Source organism: Meles meles, chromosome 17, assembly GCF_922984935.1.
Source record: "Meles meles chromosome 17, mMelMel3.1 paternal haplotype, whole genome shotgun sequence".
Taxonomy (NCBI): domain Eukaryota; kingdom Metazoa; phylum Chordata; class Mammalia; order Carnivora; family Mustelidae; genus Meles; species Meles meles.
In genome coordinates, this window is record NC_060082.1 from 9638802 (window position 1) to 9666225 (window position 27424).

Sequence of the window (27424 nt, forward strand, 5' to 3'; positions counted from 1 at the left end):
CCTGGGATCTCCCAGATGCCCGATTCCTTTGAGTGATGACTATCATCCAGACCTGGGAAGAGTGTGTAACCGAGGCCAAGACACAGGGTGGCTGCAGAAGCCTTGAGCCCACGGAGAGGCACTTGGTCCCTCTTTTCAGGGGGTCTGGGGTCCAGCTGGGACAACAGGGAGACTCTATGTCAGGACTGACCATAAATCAAAGAAACTGTCTTGTTTGTGATTTGAGGGCTCAGTATCATGACTCTAGGTTTATGTATGATCTTGTTTATTTCCTCAACCAAGTCACAAGTTCTCCAACAGTGAGGTTTTGTCCCCTAAGTCTCTGACCCCATGGTTCTAACACCTAGAAGGCATTCTGGGCCTACACTGGAACAATGGGTGGGCAACCGGCCGCATCAGGAGGGTTTGCCTTAAATCCACAGGCCTATGAGGATGGACTGGCTGAAGGGTTAACGGAAAGGACATGTGCTCTGGCCTAGAGTCAGGCAGTGTGGCCACTTCCAAGACCAGACATGTGTCGCCCACGGCTTCTTAGGTCAAGGAGCTCAATCCAGAAAAGGCCATGGTTCAATCAACAGTAGAGGAGGCCCCAGAGCCTGGTGGCAGACTCGAGATGAATGCAGACTCGAGCCAGATCCTGGGTTCCAGTCCTAATGCTAAAGAGCTGTGTGATCTTGAACAAGTCATTTAATTTCTCTCCATCCTGAGTTCCTCACGCAGAGGTGGCCGTCATGAGAACAGCTCACGGGATCGTTGCGAGGATCACGAGCTGAGATCCAGATGAGAGCAGTCCACTATCCAGTCAGGTCCGGAAGACAGCAGTCACTCAAAGGAACTGGGCTATGAACGTGTGGTAGAGGCCGGGGCGGGGGGAGGGAGGGAGAGCTCATCCTGACTTGGGGTGGGGGGGGATGCCAGAGAAGCTCTCCGGGGAGACGCACAGGTGTCTCCTGGAAGGGAGGGGGACCCCAGCTGGGGCTGGCAGAGGAAGCGAGTCACATGCCCTCCACCCCTCCCCCTGCAGACGTTCGGATCCTTGGTAAGGAGTCTGACCCTTGCTTTGGAGGGCATGGAGCACTTCGGGAGGCTCGTAAGTCGGATGATGACGTGACCAGACGTATGTGCTGAAATGCCCACTCGGACTGGGCGCAGAGGACGGGGGGCAGAGGGAAGGGCGTGGGGATGGAAGGCAGGGAGGCCAGATGCGAGGCAGCGGTGCAGGGGAGAGGAAGTGGTGGCGGCACGAGGGGGCAACGACGGGGAGAAGAGGGCGAGCCGATCTGACGGAGGTTAGGCTAACAGACAGGACTGGCAGACGCTAAAACAACACCCATGATAATTCATGGGGAGCCCTTAACCGGAGTCAGGTCCTGTGCTGATCACTGGGCTTGGGCCACCTCGTTCGTCTCTCCCCAAACCCTCCAAGCCTCCCACGGGTGCGGAGGGTGGGATGGGAGGGGCTGCGGGACAGCTAAGACACAACCTGCTAATTTACCTTTGATGAGAGTAAGGAAGGTCAGGGCCTTTATGAAGGAACAAGTAAGGACGAGGCAAAAGAGCTGGCAAAAGGCAGCAGAGACATCCCGAAGCCAAATGAGCGGGTCCGGCAACCAGGCTTCCCGAGGGATAAAGGGACAGGCGAGTGCCAACTTCTCATGATTCAGGAAATGAATACCAAAACTCAAAACTGCCTGATAGTCCCTCAGATGTGTGCGTGTGCACACGGTGCGTGTGTGCGTGCGTGGAGACAGAGACCGAGAGACCAAAGGCGGGGCATGAATGTGTTTTCACGGACCCAGGCAGGCTCAGGCATTTTGATGCGGGAATGTGCTGAGTAAGGGAAGGGTCTAGGAATGGTTCTGCTCCTCTTTATGAATGATCTTGATGTGGGTGTCACAGGAATGAAATCAACAGATGGCAATAAATTTGTAGCAAACGAAAGAGATGGATATAAATCCAGGATCCCAAGAACCCTTCAATTGCTTCTAGGCAAGAGAGGCCTATGAACATAAAATATCTCCGAAAGGATTAGGCTCAGCTCCCAGAGTGGGGAGGCAGGCCTGGGGAGGAGGAAGCTGGCTGTCCTCACCACCAAGCAGAATCGGCAAGAAGAGGGGAGCAGAGAGAGGTCTCACGTTCATCGTTCATCAGAGCTCCGCTGGCTCTTGACAGACAAGGAGTGGGCAGGGGTCTATCTCTCAAACCTCAGCTGTTTTCTTCAGTAACAAGGTGTAAACTAATTTTCCTCCAGGCAGAATCTTCAGCTTCAAGGGGAGAGACCCCTTGAAGGTATCTATCAAAGACAGAGAACCCACAGGCGAAGGCGGGGTCTGCCATTTCCTTAGGGAAGAAACTTCCTCTCTGTTCTCCCCCACGGGGCCTCCCCCAGGGGCTGCTCTGCGACTCATTCATCTGCCAAAAAAAAAAAAAAAAAAAAAAAGCAACCCTCTCTTCCAACCCCCTACCTATGAAAAGGAGTAGTTCTGAGTTTCTTTGAAAAGGCCAGACATGGGGAGAACAGTGGGGGGACTCAAAACCACCTGCGAGACAGGACTGTCATTTCAAAGTCCCCCCGGCAGATTTCAGTTCCTCAATTCTCAAGCGATGCCAGAGAAGACAGGTGGCAGGGGGCCCTCTGGGGTGAAATCTGTCTTAGTCGAGGTAAAGGTGACACCTGGAGGGCCCTGGGACAAAGAAGGTGACCCCTTGTCTGACGGCCCCAGACTCAGGAGGCCAAGGACCACAGCAATTGCCATTCCTGCCTCAGACTCTCAAATTTTGGGTCAAGACTGTTTCCAGCATGTTCGTTTTTCCAAATCGGGGTCGCCTCCTACTAAACCGAGGTAAGACTTGACATTTTGGATGTGTTTCCATCTGTCTCATTAACCTGTCTGAACAGCAAACAGCTGTCCCCGAGCACGTGTGGTGTCCTGCCTTCCAGGGCATTCTGCAGGTCGGGTCCAGAGGCCATCATGCCATCAGCACTTTGCTCAGGTTTTCAAAGGGAAAGTAGGGTTTTCAATGGGCAAAGGGGGGTGGTGGTGGGGGTGTGTGTGTGTGTGTGTGTGTGTGTGTGTGTGTGTGTGTGTGGAAGGGCCTCTGTCGTACCGGACACCCACCTACTGCTGGGTTTCCCGGGGGAGAGAGAAGGATGAGTCTGATGTTTTCTCAAATTCCCTTTCAGCTGCTTTGTGACTTCAAGAGAGGTCACAAAGCACTATCTTAGCAAAAGTCAGCGAAATGCCCGCCATGGATCTGCATATTGTCAAAGACAAGCGCAAGTCAGACACATTCCTGGCACCAGAACGAGCCCATCTCTGCAAGTTTTCCAAATGAAAGGTGACTGGCTCTCCTTGGTTGGCTGCCCACTAAGCTGACATGAAAAGGCAGAACCCGAGGGCTGGAAGAGGGGGGCAAAGTGGACGAAGGTTGCATCATAAGTTAGAAGAAGCTTGTCTACTCATATCCCTTGCCTTCAGACCTCGGACATATCACATAACTTTGCTGAGTCTTGGTTTCTTCATTTGCAAAAAGATGATACCTCTCCACCTTCCTCACACAGCTACGGTGAGGAGCAGAGGAAATGTTACGAGCCAAAGCTCTTCATAAATTTCTGTTACCGAGATGAAGGATGGTTATTATTAACATGGCCTGGAAGGTCCAGAATCTTCCCTGAGGACAGTTCATGGGAATGCTCTGGGCCTTGAGCTCAACGGACGGATGTTTCACAGTTACTGCAACAACCACTTTGTTAAAGAGGATTTTGACCTCAAGGGCCAATGTCTTCCTTCTCCACTGTGGGTTTTATGACATCTGGGACCACAGAGCATTATGTTTATTTAGGATCCTGTCTGAATCACTGTTTTATGTTGGAATTAGACTTACTGATTGTTGGGTCAGGTGGCACATTAAACTGATGTTTCAGTTCAGAGCCCAGAAAGCCAGGAGGATGGAAAAGTAGACAAATGGCGGGGAATGAGTCTCGGGCATCTCCGTCCACCTGGGCACACCGTGTGAGCGTTAGCATGCATTTCATTCTGGCTCACAGGCCTGCAGTTATCCTCAGCTTCCCCTTGGAAGCTGTAGGTCCTTTGCCTTCCTCTGTGTTCAGTGCTCAGGCTCAGCTGATGACTTTGGATAAGGACCCTCTACTCCGTCTTTGTGGGTCTCGTCCCTAGCCAAGCATGTGCACAAAGCCATCAAGGTTCCTAAAAATTCTGAGCTAAAAATTAAATCCAGGGGCTTTGAGCTCTGGGTCTGGGGTTCAAGAGACAGAAGATCCAGGAGGTGATGAGCAGAGGGAAATCAGTCCTGGGAGAGGCGGTCAGGAAAGAACCGAGTGCAGCCTACTCAGCACAGCAATGGGCGCAGGGAAGGGAAATTTGCTGACAGCCGGGACGGGGAAGACAGTCTCGGTATGAGGTGAGGATGGCCGGAAAAGTCCTAGGGGCTGTTGAAGGTAACACCTAACTTCTTTTACTGGAACACTGTGGTTCTGGAGATTCAAAGCAGGCAAAGGCCAGGATAACAATGTCTACATGGAAAGTCCTCCCATGACTGTTGCCCGTTCGTGAAGACCTTCTCTGGGAACAGAGTCCCAAGGATGAGCAATTTAGAACCTGGTAAGGACCCTTTAGGGAACTGGTATAACTCTGCCTGGAGAAAAGGCAACTTATGGCAGTCTTTCAGTGGTCTCTACCAGTCTATCGGGTTCCGCCTTCTCCAGGCAGGCCTCCCTGATTACAAAGCCCACAATGGACCCCACAGAGTGCCAAGCACCCAGGTGCTTAAGAACAGCAGCTGGCTGATTTAGCTGTCTGAAGGGCTTGTACACAACCACAGGACTTTCTGCACAGGATGAAAGATTTCCTAGTGTTGCTCCTGGCAGATACCGGGTATTCAATGCGTACTTGTCCATTTAGTTATTTGTTCACCCATTTTTCATTTTTTTTTAAAGATTTACTTATTTACTTAGAGAGAGAGAATATCTCAAGCAGACTCCCTACTGAGCATGGAAATTGATGCAGGGCTCCATCCACGACCCTGTGATCATGACCTGAGTGGAAGTCAAGAGTCAGACGCTTAACTGATTGAGCCCCGAGGCACCCGTCACCCATTTTTTAAACCATTTAAACAAAACACGGGGTGCCCGCAATGCATCAGGCACTGTTCTAAGCATGTTGTAAATGTTAACTGGTGTCATTTTCCTAACAACTTCATGAATTAGGTACCCCTTTTATGGATGGGGAAGCAGAGGCACAGAGAGGTTCCTGAACTGCCTGAAGTCACAGCTATTAACAGCTACGTACGGAGCTGTGCATATAGCTTGTGGACGGGGGCTCCGAGTCCATGCTCTTTCATGCTCTGTGGCCTCCAGTGAAAGGGGAGTTAAGGGCCATGAGTTTCAGGAGCCGCATGGCCCTGAACCCTTGCCCTTCTCCCTGGGGGGGAGGGGTGCCCTCTGCCCAGGCAGTGAATGCTTCACCTGCACAGCGACAACAGTGACAAGGAACTTCCAGCTCCACCCCACTCCAGCACGCACCAACCCCAGCTGAACGCAAGGTGCAAAGGGCCGTTAACACGAAGAGCACAGTCTTCCATCATTTTTGTTTACAGACAGCTCTGTGGGCTTGCAGAAAAGTCCCGAACTCCCTCGCACGCACGTGCAGTTTGGTAGGAATGTTCGCATCGTGCTGTGATCAGGGGTTCTCATTATTTGCTGTTCCCAGCCTTCGCAAGCCCTGCTGGTCATCTTGAGTTGCTCGCCGTGTCCTGGGTGAGGCAGGAGCACTGGAGATGCTGTACGGGTCCTGCTGGTCAGAGGCACAGCTTTGAGTCCTTCGAACCTGGAGTCCTCTGCATTCTGGCTCTGGCACCACGAGTTGGGGCGAATCAGGTGATCTTTGAAGAGCTTCGGTTTCGTTATGCGTGTAATGGAGACAATGTGAAATTCAGCGAGTATTAATGAGACACATTTGGGTGAAACTCCCAGCATACCTTGTCCTGTGTCTATCGGGCAGCGACGAACGGATGACGGCATGCCAGTCAGATGGGGGAGGAGCAGCTCAGCTCTCCGAGGGGCACCACCTTCACCTGAGGGAGGAGGCTCCACCCCTGCATCCCGGTGTAGCCCTTGAGGACGAGGTCATTCCTGTAAGCTGTCACCGCCTTATGGGGTGTGTTTCTCAGAGGAGGGTCAAGCTTGCATAAAAAATTAAACTGGGGGCTTCTGGATGGCTCAGTGGGTTAAAGCCTCTACCTTCAGCTCAGGTCATGATCCCAGGGTCCTGGGATCGAGCCCCACATCGGGCTCTCTGCTCTGCAGGGAGCCTGCTTCCTCCTCTCTCTCTGCCTGCCTCTCTGCCTACTTGTGATCTCTGTCAAGTAAATAAATAAAATGTTTAAAAAATTAAACTCACTGAATTGTTATAAAAACCAACATGTTTTACAATGAACTGCCTCCTTGGAGGGTCTAAGCCGGTCTGCCGCTCAGCTGTTTGTACGACCTGGGAGGAGCCCCTTGACCTCTTCTCGCACCTGTGCTGCTGTTGGGCCCGAGAGAGCAAGCAGTCGGGTTGGGGAGCTCCGAGGCCCTTCCAGCTTCTCAAGTTCTATGGCCTTTTCTTTGTCTACCATCAGCTACCGAGAGGGAGCAACCAATTTTGAATCAGGTGGCAAGTGTGGCCCCTTCCTAACTACGTGAACCTGCCAGGTCGCTCAGGTTTCCCGAGCCTGGGTGTTCTCCCTTGTTATAGGGACAACGACAGCACGAGCTCTAAGAGTGAGTCTGAGCCTCAGCGGAAGTACCTAGAGAAAAGCACTTCGGTAGATGCTAAAGTTCCAGCTTAGCCTTGCATCACCAGATTCTAGTTTTATGGGACCCCCAACTGCCTTGGGATCCCCCAACCCCAGAGCAGCTCGGTGCAGGAGTCCCGACCCCGTCCCCACATCCAGGCGAGTCAGCCCGAGGAGTGCCCGAGCAACTCTAGGCACGGGTGCCTTCTCGGGGTCCCCTGGTTACGCCTTCCAAACAGCAGACAACGTTGCCTCCCCACCCCCTCCCTCCTCCTGCTGGTCCTTCTCCAAGCCATCTGGAAGAGAGGAAGGCACACAAGCTCACCACCTGCCAAGGGCCAAATGCCAGAGCAGAATGAGCCTTGGGGTCAGGCCTAGGGAAGCCGAGCAAAGAAAGTGGCAGCAAACCCTTCTGAGTCTCTGATCCCCTGGAGGGACCCTGGGGACAGCTGTGCTCAGACAGGGCCTCGAGAGCTTCCTCTCCAGCAGAACATTCTGGCTCCTCAAGGTAGACTTAGGGCCCTGAAGTGTGTGCAGATGGGGTCCAATGCCACAGCCTCTGAGCAGAGTCACCTCAGCACTGCAGAGAAACTGAGTCACTGAGGCAGCAGTATGCCTCCATCGGCTGTGGCCGGTGCACAGTACTGGTCTTGCCAGACTCCCTCAGTCCAAGATCCTCACCATGCCGTGTGGTTCCTCTCTCCACTCCCAACACTGGGGGTGCTGAGAAACCTCAGTTCTTCTTACCGAAGGGCTTTGCCTCGACAAGCAGCTTGCTCTGAAAGATATTCCATCCCACCAGAAAAAGTAGCCCCTAAAAGTGTATTTTTTTGCCTTACTTTTGCCTATAGTTGAGGAACGGAAGAGCCTAGTAAAGAAGTCATGATGTAGTTAAGTAAATAGCTCAAAAACCCCTCCATTGCAGATCTTTCATGGAATCCGTGGTTGAGCTTGCAAAACTGATTCCCCGGAGGTCAAACACGAAGAGGAAGCAAAAGCAAAGAAATAAGCAGGCTCAGCCTTGAAGTGTATAAAGCAAACTTGGGCAGCCTGCAGGGTGAACACACCTGGAGAGGAGTTTCAACCGACTTTCTCAGTAGCGAACAGAGCGAGCAGATAAAACTCGGCGGGAACACAGAAAATTTGCACAACACAACGAACAAGTCTGATGTCATGGGCGTAAATAGTGCATATTCAGACGCCAGATGGAGGGACCCAGAGCCGAAGTTTTGAGCTTGCCTGGGAGTCGATTTTCGCCAAGGAGCTAAGGGTCAGAGCGCCCCATCTCTGTTCCATCCTGGGTCATGCATCCGTCAAAATGCTGACACACGGGATGGCAGGACAGAGGAAACCGAACCATTGAGCCTGGAAATGATTGCAGGGAGAGCTGTAACAGCTCAGGAGTTTGATGATTCCTGTAAGCAGGTCTGTGCTCTTGAACTCTGGCTCTACTTAGTCCCTGACCTGTCCCAGTGAAGGCAGCCTCACCATCTACCTACTTCCATCTCTCCGGCCACTCTGCTTCCATTCAACCAGAGGTGTTTCTAATAGAGTATTTTTTTCAATGTCTTTGCTCTTTTGGAATAGCATGAAAGCATTCCAAGATGCTTTTGCTTTTTTTGTGTGTGGCAAGTCGTAAATACTAAGGTGAAATTCTAGATCCTAATTCTGATGCCCAGACGTTTCAGGAAGCACCAGATGCTGAGAGTAAATCTTAGAATAACCCCTCTCGGCATCCAAGGGAGGATGGATTTCCCTCGTGAAGACCTAAGCACACCTGTCCGCTGAAGCAGAAGCATCCCTGGTCTTCTCGGCTCAGGGGTGGTGCTTTCTCCAGGGTGGGGGTCCCTGGCCTGGGACTCCTCCATCCTGAGTCTGAAGCCACCACCACACACGACAAAAACGGTGGTGCGATGTGAGCGGAGAGAAAACCATCTGAGGCCCCAAGTGCTCACAGTCCATCCCCGAGGGTGCTGTGCCCAAGCGTCCTGGCTTCAGGTCCTGGGCCCATGGGACCCTTTGACCATTTGGCTAAAGAGAATTGGCTGCTACATGGAACAGTCCGCACAGATCCCAAGGTTAAGGGCTGACAGCTAAGGCTTCCGTGAAAACCTTATCCGGTGGACCCATGTCACATCTCCCCTTCCACTCTCGGCCGAGGGCCTGGTGGCTCCTGCAGGAGAAAGGGGCCCTTAGCTCCAGATCTGCATAATGACCACTTCTTGGCAACCTCTGGGTTCGACCCTTGGTTTCTCCATGCAACAGTTCCCTCTCTGAGTCTGCAACCCCACGGGGGCCCCCGGTGTGGCGATGCTCTGGGGAACCCGGGCTCTGACAAGACGTCCTCTCTCAGGGTCATTTGAAAGAAGAGACGGCAGCCGGTGCAAGAGGGACGCACCTTTGCTGTGAAGGGAGGCGCATCTCGGGGTGCCCAGCCGCAACCTTTCCTTCCATCTCAGGCACCCCTTAGTCGGGGCTGGTCGGCTCAGCTACCTGACCAGAGAGGGTTACCCTAGGGCCTTTCAGCAGAGAAGAGTGTGGGGGGCTGGTCTTTGGCCTCGGGCTGGGGGTGAGATCAGTGGCAGCCCGGCTTGGGTCTCGCAAGTTCACCCCCGGGAAGGCAGGGCCGGACAAAAGGTCAGGAGTTGGGCCTCACTGGGCAGGAACAGGTGGGCTGTGGCTTCCCTTGGCCCTGACCGCACCCATCGTTGTCCTCTTTCCCACATCTTAGGGTCTGCTCATGACACCCAGGCCTTTCTGATGGCCACCAAGAGGACAAGGGCAGTGAACCATGTCCTTCAACTTCTTTCATACCCCCTCCCTCTGCAGCAGACTTCTGTGAGTGGCCTGGCCCTGGAGCCTGGAGCAGCAGTCGTCGTCTCCCTACTCGACCCTCTCTGCGATGTCCCTGGCCCGCTGGTCTGGCCCGAGTATCAGCTGCCTTGCCAGACTTCCAGAACTCTAGTGCAGTTGCCCCTGTAGGTCACAAACAATTTTCTTCATAAAGATTGTCCCATGGGTTTTGAAACCCCGACGCCTACCCTCGTGAGAGGAAGAGTGGAGGCTTAGAGGGCACGCGGAGGGGGACAGGGTGGCTCTCGGCCTCCCAGGGCAGAGGACAGCACGGCTCCTCTGAGCTGTCCTACCTCAGAGAGAGAGAGAGGGAGTCTGACAGAGTCTGACAGAGAGGGCCCAGGAGGAGGGGGGTCTGGGGTGGGCACCTGGCTAAGGCCCGCCTGACAGGGTGACTGGCCCGAGAGGAGCAGAGGGCCAGAAACCAGGCAGGGAGATGCTGATGTGGACAGAGACGGTGCTCGTGGTGGACAGGGACCGGGACTTGAAAGGCCATGCAGGCCAACAGGACCACGGTGAGGGGCCCAACGAGGCCAGGAGATCTGAGGTTGCCTCGTCCTCCAGGGAGGGCCGGAGGTGGGTCCCTGTGCAAATTTTGAGAGGGAAGGCCAGGCTGAACAGGAGCGTGTCAGGGGGAGGCAGACCGCTTGAGGGCTGCTCAGACTTTCCCGAGGCATCACGAGGGCCAGGCTGCAGTGGCGCGAAGACAGAGCTTTGGAGCCACCCGACGGGCTGAGGGGAGAGGCTGCTTGAAGGCACTCGCGGCCCCCTCTGCAGTCCTTCCTCTAGAGCCCCCCTTAGATCCCACCAAGGGCAAGGTGTGTTGACCTTGACCGGCTGTTTTCCGTTCCCCTCCACCCCTCCCTTCTTGAGAGTAAGCGGCTGCACACTTAGATCACGCCCCCGTGCTAAAAGGCCTCAAGTGAACAAAAATGAGGAAAAAAAGGGGGAGAGAAACCCAGCTAAGAGCCACAACAGGAACAGAGTCTCCCGGCTGCTAGGATTTTCCTCTCGAATTTGCCCCAGCTGTTCTGATCCCCAGGAGCCTCCCAGCTGAGCCCTGCTGTCGAGGGAGCCCCCCCCCCCCAATCTGTCACCTTTGACACTACTTGGATCTTGTTTCTTCTGGACCTGCCAGCGGCCATGAAGCTACCTTGCCTATGTGTGGGCAGCGAGCCGGGGGGCCCATGTACAGCATCGGCCCCTGGGTGCGAGGGGGTGGCAGGTGGGGGAAAGGGATTATGAGTTGCTGGGCGCCCAGGCAGAATCTTGCATTCCCCACACATGCCTCCTCCCTCAGGCTGCCAGACTCTCCTACTTCCTGCCATCTGTGATGGGCATCTCTGGGGAGACCCTCTCCTTTCCTGCTTGCTAATGACTGTCTATGGAGGGTGGGAGTCGGCTGGTCTGTCCACTCCGGCAACTGTGCAGACATCCCTCGAGATGATGTGGGTTCCTCCCTGGGCCGCCAAGGGCCAGGCCCTTCCTGTACTCTGGGCTGCTCCCTCCCTTGGGGAATCTCTGCCCAGAAACTTGGACCCTCAGCAAACAGGGAGTGGGGTGGTGAGGGCAGGGATGAAATCGTGGGGGGTAGTGACCCAGTTCCTCCTTCGTGGACTAGGGGAGCCCAGGGCCAGAAGGACTCGGGTCACTGGCTGTGTCATGGCCCCTCTCTGGGCTTGAGGGTCACCGTCTGTAAAGATGAGCCGGGGGGGGTGCGAGATGAGTCCCTATGTTGCCCTAACACTCCCAACTCGTGGATGATTCTGCTGGCCGGCTTCCTGCAGTCTTCTGGGTGTTTCTCTTGAATCTAGACTCTGCTCTGACTGGTAGGTGGTCACAGTCACCTGCCAGGTGCTGGCAGGGTAAAGAATGCAAACTCAGGTGCTGAGCGGGTCCCTTGGGTCCAACCCCAAGACCCCAGCCTCATTAACGTCATGTCCTGACCAGCTGAGCAGACCAGCTGCGAGGTGAGGAGGCTGGCTATTTCCGAACTGATTAAACCCTTGTTCCCCAGGTTTGCTCAGGAAGGACCAAAGCAAGCACTCAGGCAGTCCCCTGAACCCCCGATCCGTTCATTAGTTCATTCTTCATAAAGGCATCCTCCTGTCACAGAGTCTCTGGAAATCTGGTTTCTAATGCCTGCTGTCACTGACTAGCTGGGTAACGCCAGGCAAGTTAGCCAACCTCTCTGGGCCTCAGTTTCTTCATCTCTGATAAGGGGAAAGTAACAGCCTCACTCACAGATGCGCACGTGGCGCCCTGAGCGTGAGACACGTCTTCAACAAACGGCTGACTGTCGTTGAGTAAGCTGCTTATGGCCTCGCGGGGAGACGGACAATAGGCAAACTCCGGCTCCTTCCTTAAAGTCCATGTGTGGCCCAGCACCAGACAGCCTTGGTTCTAGAGGCCACGATGAAATCTTGGGAGTGTGAGCTTAGTTTTCTGACACAAATTGCTTAAAAAAATGTGAAGGTTATTTATGAACGTTTGAAACTGAGTCTCAATTATCTGAGTTGCTTTAAAAAAATCTGGTCTTGAGGGGTTCCTGGGTGGCTCAGTCGTTGGGTGCCTGCCTTCAGCTTGGGTGGTGGACCCAGGGTCCTGGAGCGAGTCCCACTTTGGACTGTCTGCTCAGTGTGGGGGGGTCTGCTTCTCCCTCTGCTCTCCCTTTCTGCTCTCCCTCTCTCTCTCAAATAAATAAATAAAATCTGAAAAAAAAAAAAAAAAGGAAAGAAAGAAAGAAAGAAAAATCTGTTCCTGAATTGAGTCCCCCCAGCCTCTGGTGTGAAGGCTGCCACTGGGAATGGAGGCCTGGCTGGTGGCCCTTAGGAGGAGGAAGTAAGGCAGCATCCTGTCCCAGACCAGCCGGAGTCCCTTCCAGCCTCACGGTCCCCACATACCCCAGCACCTGATCCCGGTCCCCTACCCATGCCTAGAGCAAAGCGACATCTCATTGGCCTATTTCTGGCCCTTCCCAACTTGCCAAGGTGTGTCTAGGCCCCCACTCATGCCCGGAAGCCCCGACCTCCTCAGCCCGCCTGCCCTTCAAGATGCTGACCGTGGATGCTGGTTTATTACTTCCCATTCGCTGGGCCTCTGATAGCTTCTGAGTGCCCCAGCCTGACACAGGCCCAAAGCCAGCTTGGAAAGGTCAGGCCCCAGAAGAGCGCCAGCCGGAGGCCTTCTGAGGCAGGCCTGTCCCAGAAAGCCCAGTAAGGTGCCATCAGACACCACGGTCTTACATTTATTTCACTTTAATCTGACAACCTGCACGTTTCTCTTTCCTTCTGTTGAATACATTCAAGAGTTCTCTCTGCCCTCGCTTGTCTTCAGAGGCCACAAATGCGGACTGGCCCAGAGGTGCCCAATGTGCAGGCTCAAGGGTGACCTCTCTTGTTCCCAGCTCCTGTCCAGGGTTGGCTGACTGTGCACTTGGCACTGGGAGGCACTAGGGCTGGAGCTGAGAGGCCTGGGCCCCAGGCCTGCCCCACCCAGTGTCTGCCAGGGTGACCTTGAGTGCACTCTGTGGTCTCTTTGGGCCTCCTCTTCCACGTGTGAAATGGGAATTATGGTTGTCCTAAATATGTTTCGTGATTTTCATCAGGTTAATGATGGGAGGTCTTCTTACAAAGAGACAAAGTCATTTTATACGGAGAGAATAAAGTGTATTAATGACAGCAGACACACTAACGATAATTGGGATGCAAATCATTTCAGGTGTTGGTCCTACCTGCCGGCCTGGGCTGGGACATGTGCAGCGACAGCTCCTTGCAGAGCTGCAGCAGCATGGCTCACCCGCTCTAGAATCGTCCCCAAGTCCTAGGCTCCTCATCTGACTGACACGGTTACCTCAGGAGGGCCCGGATGGGGTGGGGAGTCTCCGCCAGGACTTGGCTGACTTGCAGGCAACCCGTCCAGGAATGGGAGGGGCTCAGGGTTCTGGATGTTGCCCAGAGCCCACAGGTCAGAGTAGATCTGAGAGGGTGACTTCTGGGTGGGACGAGGGGTAGCCTTCACCCTCCCCCGAGTATGTGTGGAAAACAGCCCAGGCTCCTCATGGGCAAAGCCAACCTCTTCCCCCCACCCCCCGACTCTGAGCAGGGTTGGGGAGCAGCCGCCGAGCTGTCTGGGACCCCCCATCTTCAGAGTCAGGATGCTTTCCTGCCCAGAAGCCACAGGGCCACAGCCACGACCTCCCTGGTCCTTGAGGCTGATTGAGAGTCATCCTCTAGTGACAAGGGTCACGCTCCATAATGATAACAGTAACACACACGCAGCCCATTTCAGTTTGGAGCACTCTTTCACGGTCTTTACCTCCTGGTGACGGCGACAGGGCAGATCTCATCACTCAGTGACATGTGTGCAGAGCAGACACTGAATTAATTGTTAAGGCATCTGCCACAGGTCATGTGACAGGCACTCGAACCCAGGCCTTCTGACCCGAACCCCGCACTGGGAAGCCGCCATCCTCAGCGGGTACAGGGAGCTGTTGGTTCCCCCCAGCTAGCATCCTGGAACCTATCGCGGCAGAAGGGTCCCCAGGGCTGATATGGCAGCCTGAGGGGGCCTTGGGAGGGGAACAGTAGTACCACAATTCCCAGGAGCCAGGGGGATGCCGGTCCGGTGGGCCAAGGGTTCTTTCGCCACCAGAATGGGGTCTTCTTTCTCTTCCTGATCATCTGTCCGAACAGCGATGATCTGGAGAGTCTGAGGGACAAGCAGACTCCGAGGTCCAGGAACTGAGTGGTCTGGGAGACAGTCGTCGGCTGGTGACTGTCATGCTGCCCATCGGGGCTGACATGGGACCCTCAAGGAAGCTCCTGAGGAGGAGGCCCAGGCCACAATCTGCAGCCCAGACTAGCCGGCTTAGGGTCCCTGAGAGCTGGGGGCAGACTTCTGTGCCCCCTGCACCCCCCAAAAGCGCTGGCTCTCACTGCTAATATCTACTGCCCCTCTCAGCGGGAGCTCTGAGACATCCGCACCCCTGACCTTGGAACAATTTTCTCCTTTTCCGAAGGAGTGAGGAAACCCACAATTCAGAGAAATGTACTACAGCAGGACGCTTTTGGAAAAGACTAGGGCACTGTAGCAGGACAACGATCTTTTGCAGAGCGAGTTCTGAGCGCCTCCCTCCTAGGAGTGAAGGGAGTGGGTTAGAAAGGGGGCGGGCAGTGGCGGCTGGGGCCTGGGCTCCCGGCGGGGCTGCTTGGACCAGCTACTGAACCTCGCTGCCACAGGAGGGACCCCTGGCTGCTGAGATTTCCTGGGTGGGGGCCATGCGTGGAAACACTCGGCACAGAGACCTTCCATGGCTGCTTCTCCCTCTCCCTTCGCAGCCTTTCAGTAGCGCATCTCCCAATCTCGGGAGGCTTTCCTGGGTGCGAACGATTCTCCCATCACCTGGCCACATGCACCCCTCTTTCTAAAACCCACTGCAACAACTCCAGGGTATCTCGCTGATTTGGGAGGCCCAATGAGAATAGCAGACAGCTCCCCCAATACCCTGTGGGGGTTTCTCTGCGGCTGGTTTGTGCTCCAACCCCTCCCAGGGACCCTGGCACCACGCGGGCCCTGCCTGTCTGGGGGCGGCCACCAGAATGCCCTGTTGCTGCTGACTTCCTGTTCTGTCTCTTCTCAGGACAGCCATTCATAAACGGTGGCCACTTCCTGTGGCCTGGTTAGTGTGAACACATCAGAAACGGTGGCGCCTCTGGAATCCGTGACCCAAGTGGCCAGATGAGAAGGGAACTACAGAATCACCCACCCGGGGCCTCTGGGCAACCAGAGCCTCTCCTTGAGGAGCGATGAAACAGGAGCGAGGCCCCAGGCCATAGCAGCCGTAACCGCCAAGTTTCCTAGCGCTGACGGGAATGGGGTGCCGGCTGGTCCCTGCCACAGCCGGGCCAAGCATGGCAGCATACGGATAGGCAGGGTACAGGGTCAGAAGTCAGTCCCCGTGTCGCCATTTGCTAGGCTTGTGCCCTTGAGTCCTCTGACCTCCCTGAGCCTCAGTCTTCTCCTCAGGAAGATGGACACACTGACAGCATCGAGCTCCCGGGGTCATAGGAAGGGCAGCTGAGACCGGAGCACTGTACAAATCAGGGGGTAAGGGGTTTTTGCGATCTTGTGCCCCACACCGGCATCTGCAGTTCCTACCCTATCGCCAGCCTTCTCTCTTCGCCTGGAACATGGAGCATGTGCAGACATGGCCCCAAAGACAGCCCTTGCCTTTGTTGCCCGGCGGAAGGTCCCCGACACCCTGCTGTCCCCGCCCACCCAGTGCCCCGCTGCATTGTAGCATCTGGGTGACACCAGCCATATTTCATTTTCACCTCCCCTCCTAACCCAAGTCCTGACGTCTCCTTCGGTCCCTCCCATCCCCTCCAGCCCCAGAGTCCTGCTTTATCTCCAGTGAGCTTAATGCTTCCTGATCACACCTGCTAATCCTCCCTGCTCCTCTTCTCAGAGATGGAGAAGATTAGAGGCAAAGGGTGAGGCCAGCTCCCCTTCAAGGGCACTCAGGACTCTCAGAAGAGAACGGGATCCTGCTTCCCATCTGATGCTCTAGACTGGGAGTCCCTGACATTTCAGGGGAAGAGCAGCTCTAGCCCCTTCCAGGTCATGAGCCCTGCCCTCTGCGGATGTAACGGGAATGGGACAGGATGGGTATTGGTGCAAGTGGCCTGGGGGGCTCATCAGATGCCCAAAGGAGCCATCTCTATGACCGGTGTGCACCACACTCAAAGCCACACCGCACGTGCAGGCCGCGTGCAGCCACGGACAAGAAGGGAAGTGCTAGCTTTGGGGGAAATGACCTGAAGGGGTGGGTTACTAAAGCACCCACAGTCCTGAGATTCCGGCCACGAGGCAGTGACGCGAGCGAACGGTGCTATGACACCGTCTCCAGGTTACGTCTCTGCGGGCAGACACCGAATGCCACTTGATCACCGGTGACGTGAAAGTGAGGCTTCGGTGTTTGCCGAGCCCCACTCCCGGTGCACAGATCTGCACGGAGGCAGAGGAAGTGACAGAGGGGAGTCCTGCGCTGCTCAGCAGCGGACCTGCTGGGGCGACGCAGAACGAAACGACAGGAAAGCAGAGCGGCGTGAAACTGTGTATACGCTAAGCCACGGCTGGGGTGTCTAGAGTTCAAGAGCTTGATCGGGTTAGCCTTGGGTGCGACAGGAAAAGCTGATTCTGAGGAGTGCCCGGGGGCCTCAGTTAAGCATCTGACTCTTGGTTTCAGCTCAGGTTGTGATCTCAGTGTCATGAGATCGAGCCCTGCGCTGGGCTCTAGTGCTCAGCGCCGAGTTTGCTCCGGGTTCTCCCTCCCCCTCGGCCCTCCCTGCTGTGTTCACGCTCTCTCCAATTAAAAAAAAAAAAAGTCTAAAAAAATAAAAGCTGATTTTGAAGAGAAACACAATTTATCGAGGATGACACAGAGTACTTGAGGTCGGAAAAAATGGCTCAGTTATTGTTCAAATGTTTATGGAGTATCTGCTAGGAGCTGAGCACCATTCAGAGGGCATAAAACGGATGCCGTATCTGCTCTCATAGGGCTTATATTCCAGCAGAAGGGTCAGGCGTCAAGTAAACGTACAGTTATGTTCTTTTTTTTTTTTTTTAAAGAGAGAGAGAGGAGGAAGCAGGCTCCCCGCCGAGCAGAGAGCCCGCTCGATCCCAGGACCCTGAGACCATGACCTGAGCTGAAGGCAGAGGCTTAACCCACTGAGCCACCCAGGCGCCCCACGTACAGTTACGTTCTTACAAACTGTAACAAATAAAAGAATAGTGTCTCATTCAAGAGAACAGAAGAACCTTAATTTAAACTGTGAAATCTGGGTGGCCTCTGACAAGGTCAGGCTTCAGACCTGAATAAGAAGTAGGAATGTGCTAGAAAAAGTGGGCAAGAAGACCATTTCAGACAGAGAGCAACACAAGGAAAAGTTCTGAATTGGGATGAAGAAGCGATTTGTTTGTTTGTTTTGGAAACAGAAGCAAGCTGACATCGCTTAAGAACAGAAATTCAGGGACTGGGAAGAGACCTTCACAGAGCCTCCTGATTACAATGAAAGGTCAGTAAAAGAGTTAAAGCGGGAAAGTTTTGAAAATCTCACTTGGCCAGTGTATGCGGAAGAGACGGGAGGGAGGGCAAGAATGAAGGTGGGAAGTTCGGCTGGAAATCGTCTGCTGGAGCAGGTGATGGCGGACGGTGACCTGTCCTGTGAGGAGATTTGAGTGGTGGCCGGGTTACAGAGCTACGCCAGAGACGGGACCAGCGGGCTTTGCTGATGGACTGGATGTGTGGGAAAATATTCTAGGATGACACACAGAAGTTTTAGCCTGAGCAGTTCAGGGGCTGGAGGTGTTCTTTATACCAAGACAGGGGTAGATCGGTGGAGAGGCAGATTTGGGGAGGGAGCTATGGTGGCAATCAAGAGTTCCAGTTTGAATCCATGAAGCCTGAGATGCCTTGGAGACAGTCAAGTGGAAAGGGTCCATCAACACACACACACCTGTACTGCAGGTAACCGCATATCACACCGGCCATCTACTGCCATTGGGATGGATACAATTCCCCTGGGACAGGATCAGATGGGTAATGTCCTGATGAGTTGTACTCTGAGGTAAGACAGAGAAAATTCTAGAAGAACAGCATAAAGCTAACAGATGGGAGTGATTCAAGATGGAGGGAGCTCTCAACTATGTGGAGTATTGCTGAAAAAGCGAGTCTCTCAAAACCACCTGCTGGCTTGGAAATCACAAACTGCGCCCGAACGATTCTGGAATGGATAGAAACCAGCATGGTTTGGATTGGTTTGGCAACAAAGGTGGGCAGGTAGAGTCCAAGTCTCATCAACATTGGCTCTGAGGGAGGAGCAGAGACGGGCAGGAACGAGTTATGAGCTCTGCAGTTTTCACCCAGGCCAAGGGTCTTTCAGCCTGGGGCTGACCACAATTCCTTTACTGCTCTAGAAGACGACGCACACGGGCTCAGAGAGAGTGGGGAGCGCCTTTAACCATTGTCTGTTCTCCCCTTGACCTCAGCTTCACCTCATTCATCCTTGACACATGAACCCCATTCTTTGTCCACACTTCACTCTGGAAACCTCTTGGGTGGCATACTTTAGCTTTCTAAACTGTTTCATCACAAAGGTTTTACATCTCTGTTGAAAGCCCCTGCATGCTGCAGAGGTAGGAAGAAAGTATGAAGAGCCTCTCCATACTGGTTCAGAAGACCGGACCTCAACCTTCTCTTTTCCAGGTCATTCTGTCCTAGGCCTTTCCCAGCAGACCCTGGCCTGCCTCCGGACCTCACCTCCCACTGCTCTCCTACTCGAAAGCCCCACCCTGGCCTCCTTATGCTCTTCTAAGACACCGAGACTTTCCTGTCCCCATGTATTTGCTGCGTTCCTCTCTTCTAGAATGAGCCCCCTCCTTGTCCAGCTGAATCTTACCCATTGCTCACATCCAGCTCCAGTCCTTCTGCCTCTGGAAGACCTTGCCTGGCCTCCCACCCCTCTTCCCAGAATTTCTGCTACACCACTTGGGAGCAAAGCCTTGCACGTGCCCCTCCCTCCCTCCCTCCTACATGAGGAACTATGAAGCTGCCTGCTTGGTCCTTTGCTTTCTGAGAGGTGCTTGATGGATATTTGTTTATTGACAGGACAATTGACAAAAAACCAGAGGCCCTTCATTCCCAAAAGATGAAGACTTGGATCAGGGCTGCACTTGCGGGGTTCACCAGGGCCAAAGGAGAAATAGATAAGAGGACGTGAGTATTCACCAGCCTGGGTTCTATGCAATCATGTGAGGAAGTTCCAAATCACTTGAGTTCAAGTTCAAATTAAGCTCCAGCCATCGTGATCATCAACTATTTCAAATCCTCCTTCAGAAACCTACTCCTTCTTGGAAATGCTGAAACTTTAAACCACAAAAGCTCATGTTTTCTTTTAAGACTGTCACCAGAAATTTCTTGCCATTTTAAATTGTGGATTTCCTCCGGCAGTCCCTTTTAAAATGTTGAAAAGGCAGCTTTCTAACCTATACCCTCTGATCATATCATGCTTCATGTAACAAGAGCATTGCACGGGGTGAAAATTCAGCCTCTGGTGTTTTTTTCCCCACTCAAGATACTGGCTAAAGTGTGTAAGAACAGACTGTGCAGACTTTCATGCAATATGAGGTCCCACGAAAGAGTCTGCCCTGGCTAAGTTTTCAGGGCATAAACATTTTGTGGGTTCAATCAAATTTGGCGTTCAAAGTATGCTTAAACGGAGCAATTATTGCAAGTGTGAAAACAGGTGGGCTCTGGATCCAGATCTCCAATAATATGCTTCAAGATTTCTTGGGTTTGTTTTGCTTCCATTGATATGAACACCAAGAATCTTAAAATACTGGTAGTGGCAGTTTAAAAGTAAAGCTCTTTTCCAAGCCCCAGAGGCAAGAATTCAGCAAGGGAAGGTCAGGGAGTAAGTGCCCCTCAGACCTAACACCGGTTCATCCTCGATAAAGCTGGTTCCACTGTGGACACACGCTCCCCCAGATTCAAGAAGTTCAACTACTGTGTTTATATCTCAGCTCTGCTTTTCCTGAGGTAGAATATATTTTCTTTTATGGAAAGAAATTATTTATTTGTTTGCTTTTGCTTTACTGATTCACAACAGATACAAAGCAACAGAGAGGCCTCGCTGTATAGTCTGGGGAAAAGTGAGGCTGTTTTGGCTCAGTCCTTCCTGGCCTCCTCTGCAGGGGCCCCAGACTGCAATTACTGACACCCCCCCCACCCCCGCCCCTGCAAGGTGCACACTGCCATCAGGGCCAGGACAAAAGGGAAGGCCTTTCCCTGACTTGGCTGGAAATAATGGGTTTCTAAAAGAACAGCTTTAAGAGACCACTGTGTTTTGATATAATCATCCTTTGGAGGGCGTGTCTGTTTTTAAATGGCATGAATCACCCAAAATAATATGTCCCCCATTGCTTACATCCGGCTGTCTTCCAGAAAGATAAGAACACAGTGAACAGAGGCATATAGGAAGAAACTAGGCTCTCCCCCATCTTCACGAGTAATGAGCTTCCTCCAGCACTGAGTTTTTATGCTGAAAGAGAAAAGTTCAAACTCTTGTGGGGAAGGCAGGGGGAACAAGACAACCCGCCAAAATTTCTTTCAGCACCTATGACTAGTGTTAACTTCCAGGCTCTCCGAGTGCAGTACAAAGCCTTCGAGCTGCCATTACGAAAGATAGTTTGGCGTTTCAAAATAGAAACTCTCTTGCCCCATATATTCAACGCATGAACCTGGGAGCTCCAGAGTCTCCGGCTAATACACGAAATGAGGCTGGGTTTCCAGAAAAGGGTTTCTCTAGAGGCTGCAGGCTAATTAGCGTGCTCTAGACCAACACCGTTAACACAGGTACAATGCAGGCCCCAAAGCTTTTAGCCACTGTGGTCGCCAACTGCTCAGAGCCGGCTTCTGCAAGGAGGCCGGCAGGGAGTTAAGCAAGTGAGTAACTAAAAAGTCCTGGATGCGACAGCCCGCAGCCTGCGGTTCTGGGGCAGGCTGCGGGTTCCTGGTGGCGGTCGCGGAGTCGCCGCCGTGCGGGGTCTCCCCGCAGCCGCCCACTTCAGCGCGCACGGAGCGGCGCTGCTGAACGAAGTTGGAGAGCTCCCAGCTCGCCGACTGGATTCGCCGGTGGGCGCTGGGAAATCCCTCCCCGTGCCGCAATTAGCAAAGTTCTGGAGCAAGTAAGGACCCTGGACAGCCAGGAGACGTGTACTGTCGGGAGCCCAAGGAAAACCCCGCGCCGCGCCAGCCCCAGGCTGCTCGCACAAGGTGCCTTCCCGCTCCCCACCGCCGCACAACTCGTCCAGAGGGCGCCGAGCCAGACAGGCGGCTCTGCCGGGTTTGTGGCTCCGAATAGAAACGCCTGCAGGCTTCCCGGCCTGGGGCACAAGGGCTCGACTTCAACGGCCGAGGGAACAAGGGCACAACCAGCAAGTCCGATTCGGACGCCCGGGACCTTCTCCTCCAAGCCCTCTCGGGCTTTTCCAAAGGACGCGCGGCACAGCCCGTGCGCCCCCGGCACTCCACGCCACTCCTCTCTCCACAGGTCCCCCCAAACTCTTCCCGGGAAGCCCCATCAAGCCGAGACGGCGCCCCGAAACTCCCAGGGCACTCGCCAGCCACCCCCACGCCCGTCTCTCGAACCCTCCTTGTCGCGTTCTCGCCACCCCGCACCGTCCTCCTCGCGTTCACCGGGAGTCAGAAGCAAACCACGAGAAAATGCCTTCGCGAGGAGCCTCCCTACACCCGCCCTGTCACTGAAACAAAAGCGCAGGGAGGAGGGAGGTGGAAGAGGAGGCGGGAGGAAGGTTTAGAAAGAGGATGGGGAGAGCGTTAAGAAGGAGCTGAGGAGGAGGGTCGGGGTGGGGAGCAGAGACGGGGCCAGGGACCCCGCTCCGGCTCCGCGCCGCCGGTCGCTTACATGCCCAGGTCGCTGTAGGTGTTGAAGAACTCCATCTGGTTGCACGCCTGGATCCAGCCCACCACCCAGGTCTCGTGGCGGGGGATGGGGGGCATGACCACGCGGGCCGAGGCTTTGAAGTAGGGGGTCTTGTAGCGCAGGACGATGGGCGAGGTCTCCTCGATGCGCGTGGGGCACTGGTCGATGGTGGCGCACACATCGTACACCACGATGTTCTCGCGCCGGATCCGCGCCTTGCAGGTGATGCTTTGGATACAGCCCATCCTGCCATCCGGCGCCGGCGCGGCGCGGCGTGGGGCAGCGCGGGGGCCCGCGCGGGCAGCCGGGGGCGCCCGTCACGCCGGCATGGCGACGCGCCGCCCGCTCCCGGTCCGGCTCAGCTCGCGCCCGGGAGCGGGGAGCCGCCGCCGGGCATCCTCCGGGGAAGCCCCCTCCTCCGGCCGCAGCGCGGGGTCCCCGCCGCCCCGACGCCCGCCCGCCGGCCCCCGCCCACGCCCGCCCCCTCTCTCCGGCAGGGCGCGCGGAGCGTGCGCTCCTAGGAGGCGGCGGGCGCCCCCGCCGAGGGCAGAGGGGGGAGCGGCGCTGCGCGGAGCGGTGCCCACCCGGGGCCGGAGCCCCCCGCCCCTCGCCGGAGAGGAGGAGGAGGAGGCGGCGGCGGCGGCGGCGGCGGCATGGAGCCGGGGGGAGGGCGGCGGCGGCGGCAGCGCCCGGTCTGTCTGCCTCCGCGGCGGCAGCAGCAGCAGCAGCGGCAGCCGCCGCCGCCGCCGCTGCATGAACCTCTGCACCGCGGCTGCCCCCCGCGTGCAGCGCACCCAGCGGCGGGCGAGCGGGCGGCCCGAGCGGCAGGCGGAGGCGGCGGCGGCGAGGGCGGTGGCGGAGACCCGCGCGGCCGCCGGCCCCGCCCCGCACTCCTCTGCCCCGCCGCTGGGGACTGGGGGGCGCCGGGGGGCTGCGGCCGGGGGTGGAGGGCCCCTCGGGCCGGGCTGCCGGGGACGTGATCCGCGGAGGAGCCTGGCTGTACGCCATGAGTTTTGTCCCTCTCCGGCTGCCGTCCGGGTGGCGGGAGGGGGGGTGTGTAAGGGGGGGTGTTTAAAGGGCCGCGGGCGCCGGGGTGGGGCCCTGCACGTGGGGCCGGCGCGGGGCGGGGCTGCGGTAGGTGGTGCCGGGGTGGGCGTGAGGGCTGGGGGAGTCCCCGGCCGGGCCCGGGTGGGGCCGCGGTGGGCGAGGCGCTGCCGCGTCGGATGGGAAGCCGTCTGGGGCCGCCGGGGGGCTGGGAGCAGCTGTCTTCCGCTGGTGGGTTATTGTAATGTGGTTTGTTAGGTTAGGGTTAGGCTTGAGCTCCCCTGGTACCCTACCTTGGGGAAGCCTCCGGGAGCGGCTCGGAATGCGGTGGGTTTACGTCTTTCCCCGACTGGATTTGCTCTGGAAGCTTTTCTCTCCGCCACCAGACGGAGGGAGGGCACCCAGGGAACCGCCTCCCCCACCCCCGAGCCCTCACACCGCGTCACCAAAATGCCAAGAGTTTGGGTTCTAGCATGAGCTCAGCTTTTACTCATCTCCTGCCTTCATCGAAATCTTTCCTTTCTCAGAAAATGCTCTTTCAACAGCCCCCCCCCGCCCTGGAGAACAGCGGTGGACTCACCCTAAACAGGGCGTTTTGATCGTACCTGTGTCCTGGAGCCGGGTCGTGCCCCGCATGGCCATCTAGCTGGATCAGAACGATGAGCAGGGTAGCCTGTGACCCGCCAAGAACAAGGGGAACCTGAGAACATTTTTGGAACCAGGCTGGATTCAAATAGTAACGGCTTAATGATACGAGTTCAGGACACCGGTCTGTAGTAAGCCTGGAATCTCAGGGGCCCACCCTTGTCCTAGCTTCTCCAGAGCACAGCACGTGGGGGCTGACCCGCAAGTTGCCTGTGAATGAATGAGGGACTAAAGAAAGAGCAACCTCACTGTCATGGCCCTACGGTAACTGCCACTGTAGGTATTGGACGTTGTGTGCAGTATGACCCAAGCCATGCCTGGGATATTGTCCGATGTACCAAACGGGAAATGATATTTAGCAAATGCTCTTTCTGGGCATCTTTTCACATTTAAAAGCCCAATAGCTTTTCTTTAAGTATTTCTTCTCTGATCGTTGAACATGTTGCAGGATCTGGTGCCCAAGTGTGAAACAGTGACTCCCAGGCTGCAGGGGGCTGACGACGGTGAGTCTTTAGATGTGATGAGTAATTTAAAAGTCGGTTGAGATAAAAGCATTCTTCATCCTTGTTTTAACTTTTCTGGCACCTTGATTCACTTTGTAGTTAACAAAAAAGCCGCTTTTGCCTTTTGATAACACGCTTCGGTCATTTTACCACCTCGCTACAGATCTCAATCACTCAAGTCCTTTCATTCAGGAGATGCTCACTGACTTCCTGGCAGGGGCCGAGCATTGTGCTACACACTAGGATTCAGAGATGAACGGGAGCTCACGGATCACTGGAGACAGACCTGTTAACAAGATGTTAGCGTGTGCTGTGACACATACACAATAGTGGTGTGTATCCAGTACTGTGGGGGGCCAGATGGGCCAGCCCCTATGAGATACAGCCGTGGCTCTCTTGGAGTAGTGACATTTGAATTGGATCCTGAAGGTATTGTGAGAGGCTCTCGGAGAAGATGAGAGTTTTCAGGCAGTGTAGGACAAGAGTTGGGCAAATGCAGAGTGCATAGAGGTCTGCAAGAATGCAGCATACTCAGGGAGATAAAGAGCTCCCAGCCAAGGCGTTTCTCAGTGTTGGGTGCACACCGAGGGCATCTGAGTCACTGACCAGGAACCAGTTATCGGTAGGACCCTATCTTGATCTTCGCGGGAAGCCAATGAGTGCAAGATTTGCAGTTTGAGAAAAATTACCCAGGATCCTTTTGGAGGATAGAGCAACGATGGTTTCAACGCAGGGGAGGCAGGGGATTGTGATGATAGATGATTTGGCCAGGAGCTAGGGCAGTGCCATGGGGCTGGAGAGGCCCGGCTGCATTTGAGAGTCATTTAAGAGGTAAAATCGATTTGCTTGGTAACTGATTAGATGTTGGGGAAAGAGTCTGGCCAACTCTGAATTTCCTGGCTTCAGCAATAAATACATTTGATTTAGTAATAGTCAAAACAAGGAGACAGAATTGGAAGCAGATTGAGATTGTGGGTTGTCATGCTAAGTTTGAAGTACGGGCAGGGTATTTGGGGGGCAGGGCCAGAGTTTGAGTTCCAGCGGTTATGAGGTTCCAGGAAGTAGACCGAGGGAAAAGCACTCAATGGGGGGAATGTAGTTAGTTGTTGTCAGGCTGCAGTGTGGTGGGTAAATGCCATCCTTGATCTTCTGGTAGCACGTACTAAGCCTTCGTAAACGGGCAGAGCGATGGCAGCCTTCTCCAAGTGGTACAAAAAGCATATAAAGGAGAATATACCTACTTTCCAAACTTAAAATGGAGCCTTGTTATATCCGGTAGAGTACCAATGAAATATAACTCATTATTCACAGATCTGGACCCTTGACATTCTCAAAGTGTTCATCCATGACCTTCACGAGCCTCCAAAATCATGAATGTCACCATGACATATCATTTCCACTATAAAAAGCAGTAAAGTGTGAAAAATGTAAGGGATCCTTTTAAACTCTTAATGGTTCTATAAAGAGGGGACCAAGGTGATTTCTAAAGTGACTTAAATAAAATTTTCCATTAAAATAAACTCCTTACTTCATGACATCTGTACCTTATTAACTCCATGTTTCCCTGGCTCTGCAAATCAAATTAAAACAACAACAACAACAACATTAGCCACAGTAGGAGCATGACTTCATAGATGTCAAAGAGAAGAGAAGAGCTGAGCTGTGTGAGGACATGAATGCCAGCCATCGGGTGTGGTTCATTCACCAGCTAAGCGGCTGGCGAGTCCGCTCTGGCATCCTGGCAAGCCATTCAAATTTGTGTCTCAACAATTACCTCGTGGCGGAGACCTTTCAGATCACGCAGTGGAGATGGTGTTCATCCACGAATATTCAGTCTGCAAATGCCAGTGAACTGCTAAACCCATGTAGCAGGCATGAAAGTCCTCAGACGTGCCACGATCTCTCTGTGCTGTTCTTCTATAAGCTCCTCTTTCTCTCTTGGAGGAGTAAGTGTCCCTGCCCCGTGAGCCTCACCTACTCGCCTCTCTTAGTGCCTTTCGTGCTGTGTCGCCATACAATGCTCATGTGGATCTCCTTCAGTGAGCTGTTCACATCTTCAGGGAATGTGGCATCATGTCTTGTTGCCCAGCTCAGGGCTCCCCGCCTAGGAGCTGCTCAGTACATGTTAAAATGATTAAAATTATTTTTTAATATGATAAAATATTATTTCCCATAATCTAACTAGAAGCGTTGTCTCCTTACCTACAGCAAGACTGTATTTTTATCCTAGTTCTGCATGGCACTTCTTTGTCCTCCCACTCTTCCCTCAGGACACGCCTTCCTGATGGTAAGTGATGCCCTTTGTCTCTGAGCACCATATGCCATCTCAAGGGTCATCCACTCTAGGCACCAAGAAAGGGAAAGACTTCAATGACGAGATGTTGATGACAATCATTCCTTGTGAATAACCTCATTCGAGTTTATTCTCAGGGCACAGCACAAATGTTCCTTTGTATGTCATGCTTTTGATGGTCTTGTGCATGACAGAGACCCTCAGTTCCCCCAAGTAGAGCCCCAGAGCACACTCTCCGGGATTCTGGCCTCTGCACCTCCTTTACAGTCCATTCCCTCAGCTTCCGATGACCCCATGCTCAGTCTTTCCAGAGGCAGGGTGATCTCTGACTTTATTTTTCCTACTGGTTGACTCATTACTCAATTTGTCAAGTGTGCTTTTTAGAAACTCTGGGTTACAAGGGCCTATTTTCTAGTTGACCTTGGCAAGGGTATTCAGAAACTGGAGAACAGATTACTACGAGTTGTTGCCTCTGGGGCTGTTAAAAACGGAGATGGGTTTCTACCTAGCTTGGATGTCCTGAAGACAGGCAAGAGAGCAAGTGAATCCTCAAGGTCCAAGAGTTCAGGGTTAAAGAAACAACTTGACTTTTTGGTGTGAGCTCCCCCTCCTACCACTTCAAGTCAGAGTAATCAGGCTAAGCTCAATAGGAAGTGGACCGTGGCCATGGACTCTTCGAAGAAGGCATTTGGCGCAAGATGTGACAGCTGCTTCACGTAGCCTGTGTGTATCGAGCCTTTCCCACCAGCCTCATATTACCTTAGGCTGCAGAGACTGTGAAAAAG

The 27424-nt window shown here is 54.3% G+C and overlaps 1 protein-coding gene across 2 annotated transcripts in view; it reads right to left on the reverse strand.

The window, feature by feature from the left end:
* FAM78B (family with sequence similarity 78 member B) overlaps positions 1 to 22627 on the reverse strand; it is an 89395-nt gene extending 66768 nt beyond the window's left edge. For both annotated transcript variants that reach the window (XM_045981978.1, XM_045981977.1), the window contains exon 1: positions 22137 to 22627. In XM_045981978.1, the coding sequence (XP_045837934.1) occupies positions 22137 to 22399 (263 nt within the window). In that variant the 5' untranslated portion in view covers positions 22400 to 22627. The remainder of the gene's footprint in view (positions 1 to 22136) is intronic.
* Between the last annotated feature and the right edge of the window lie 4797 nt (positions 22628 to 27424).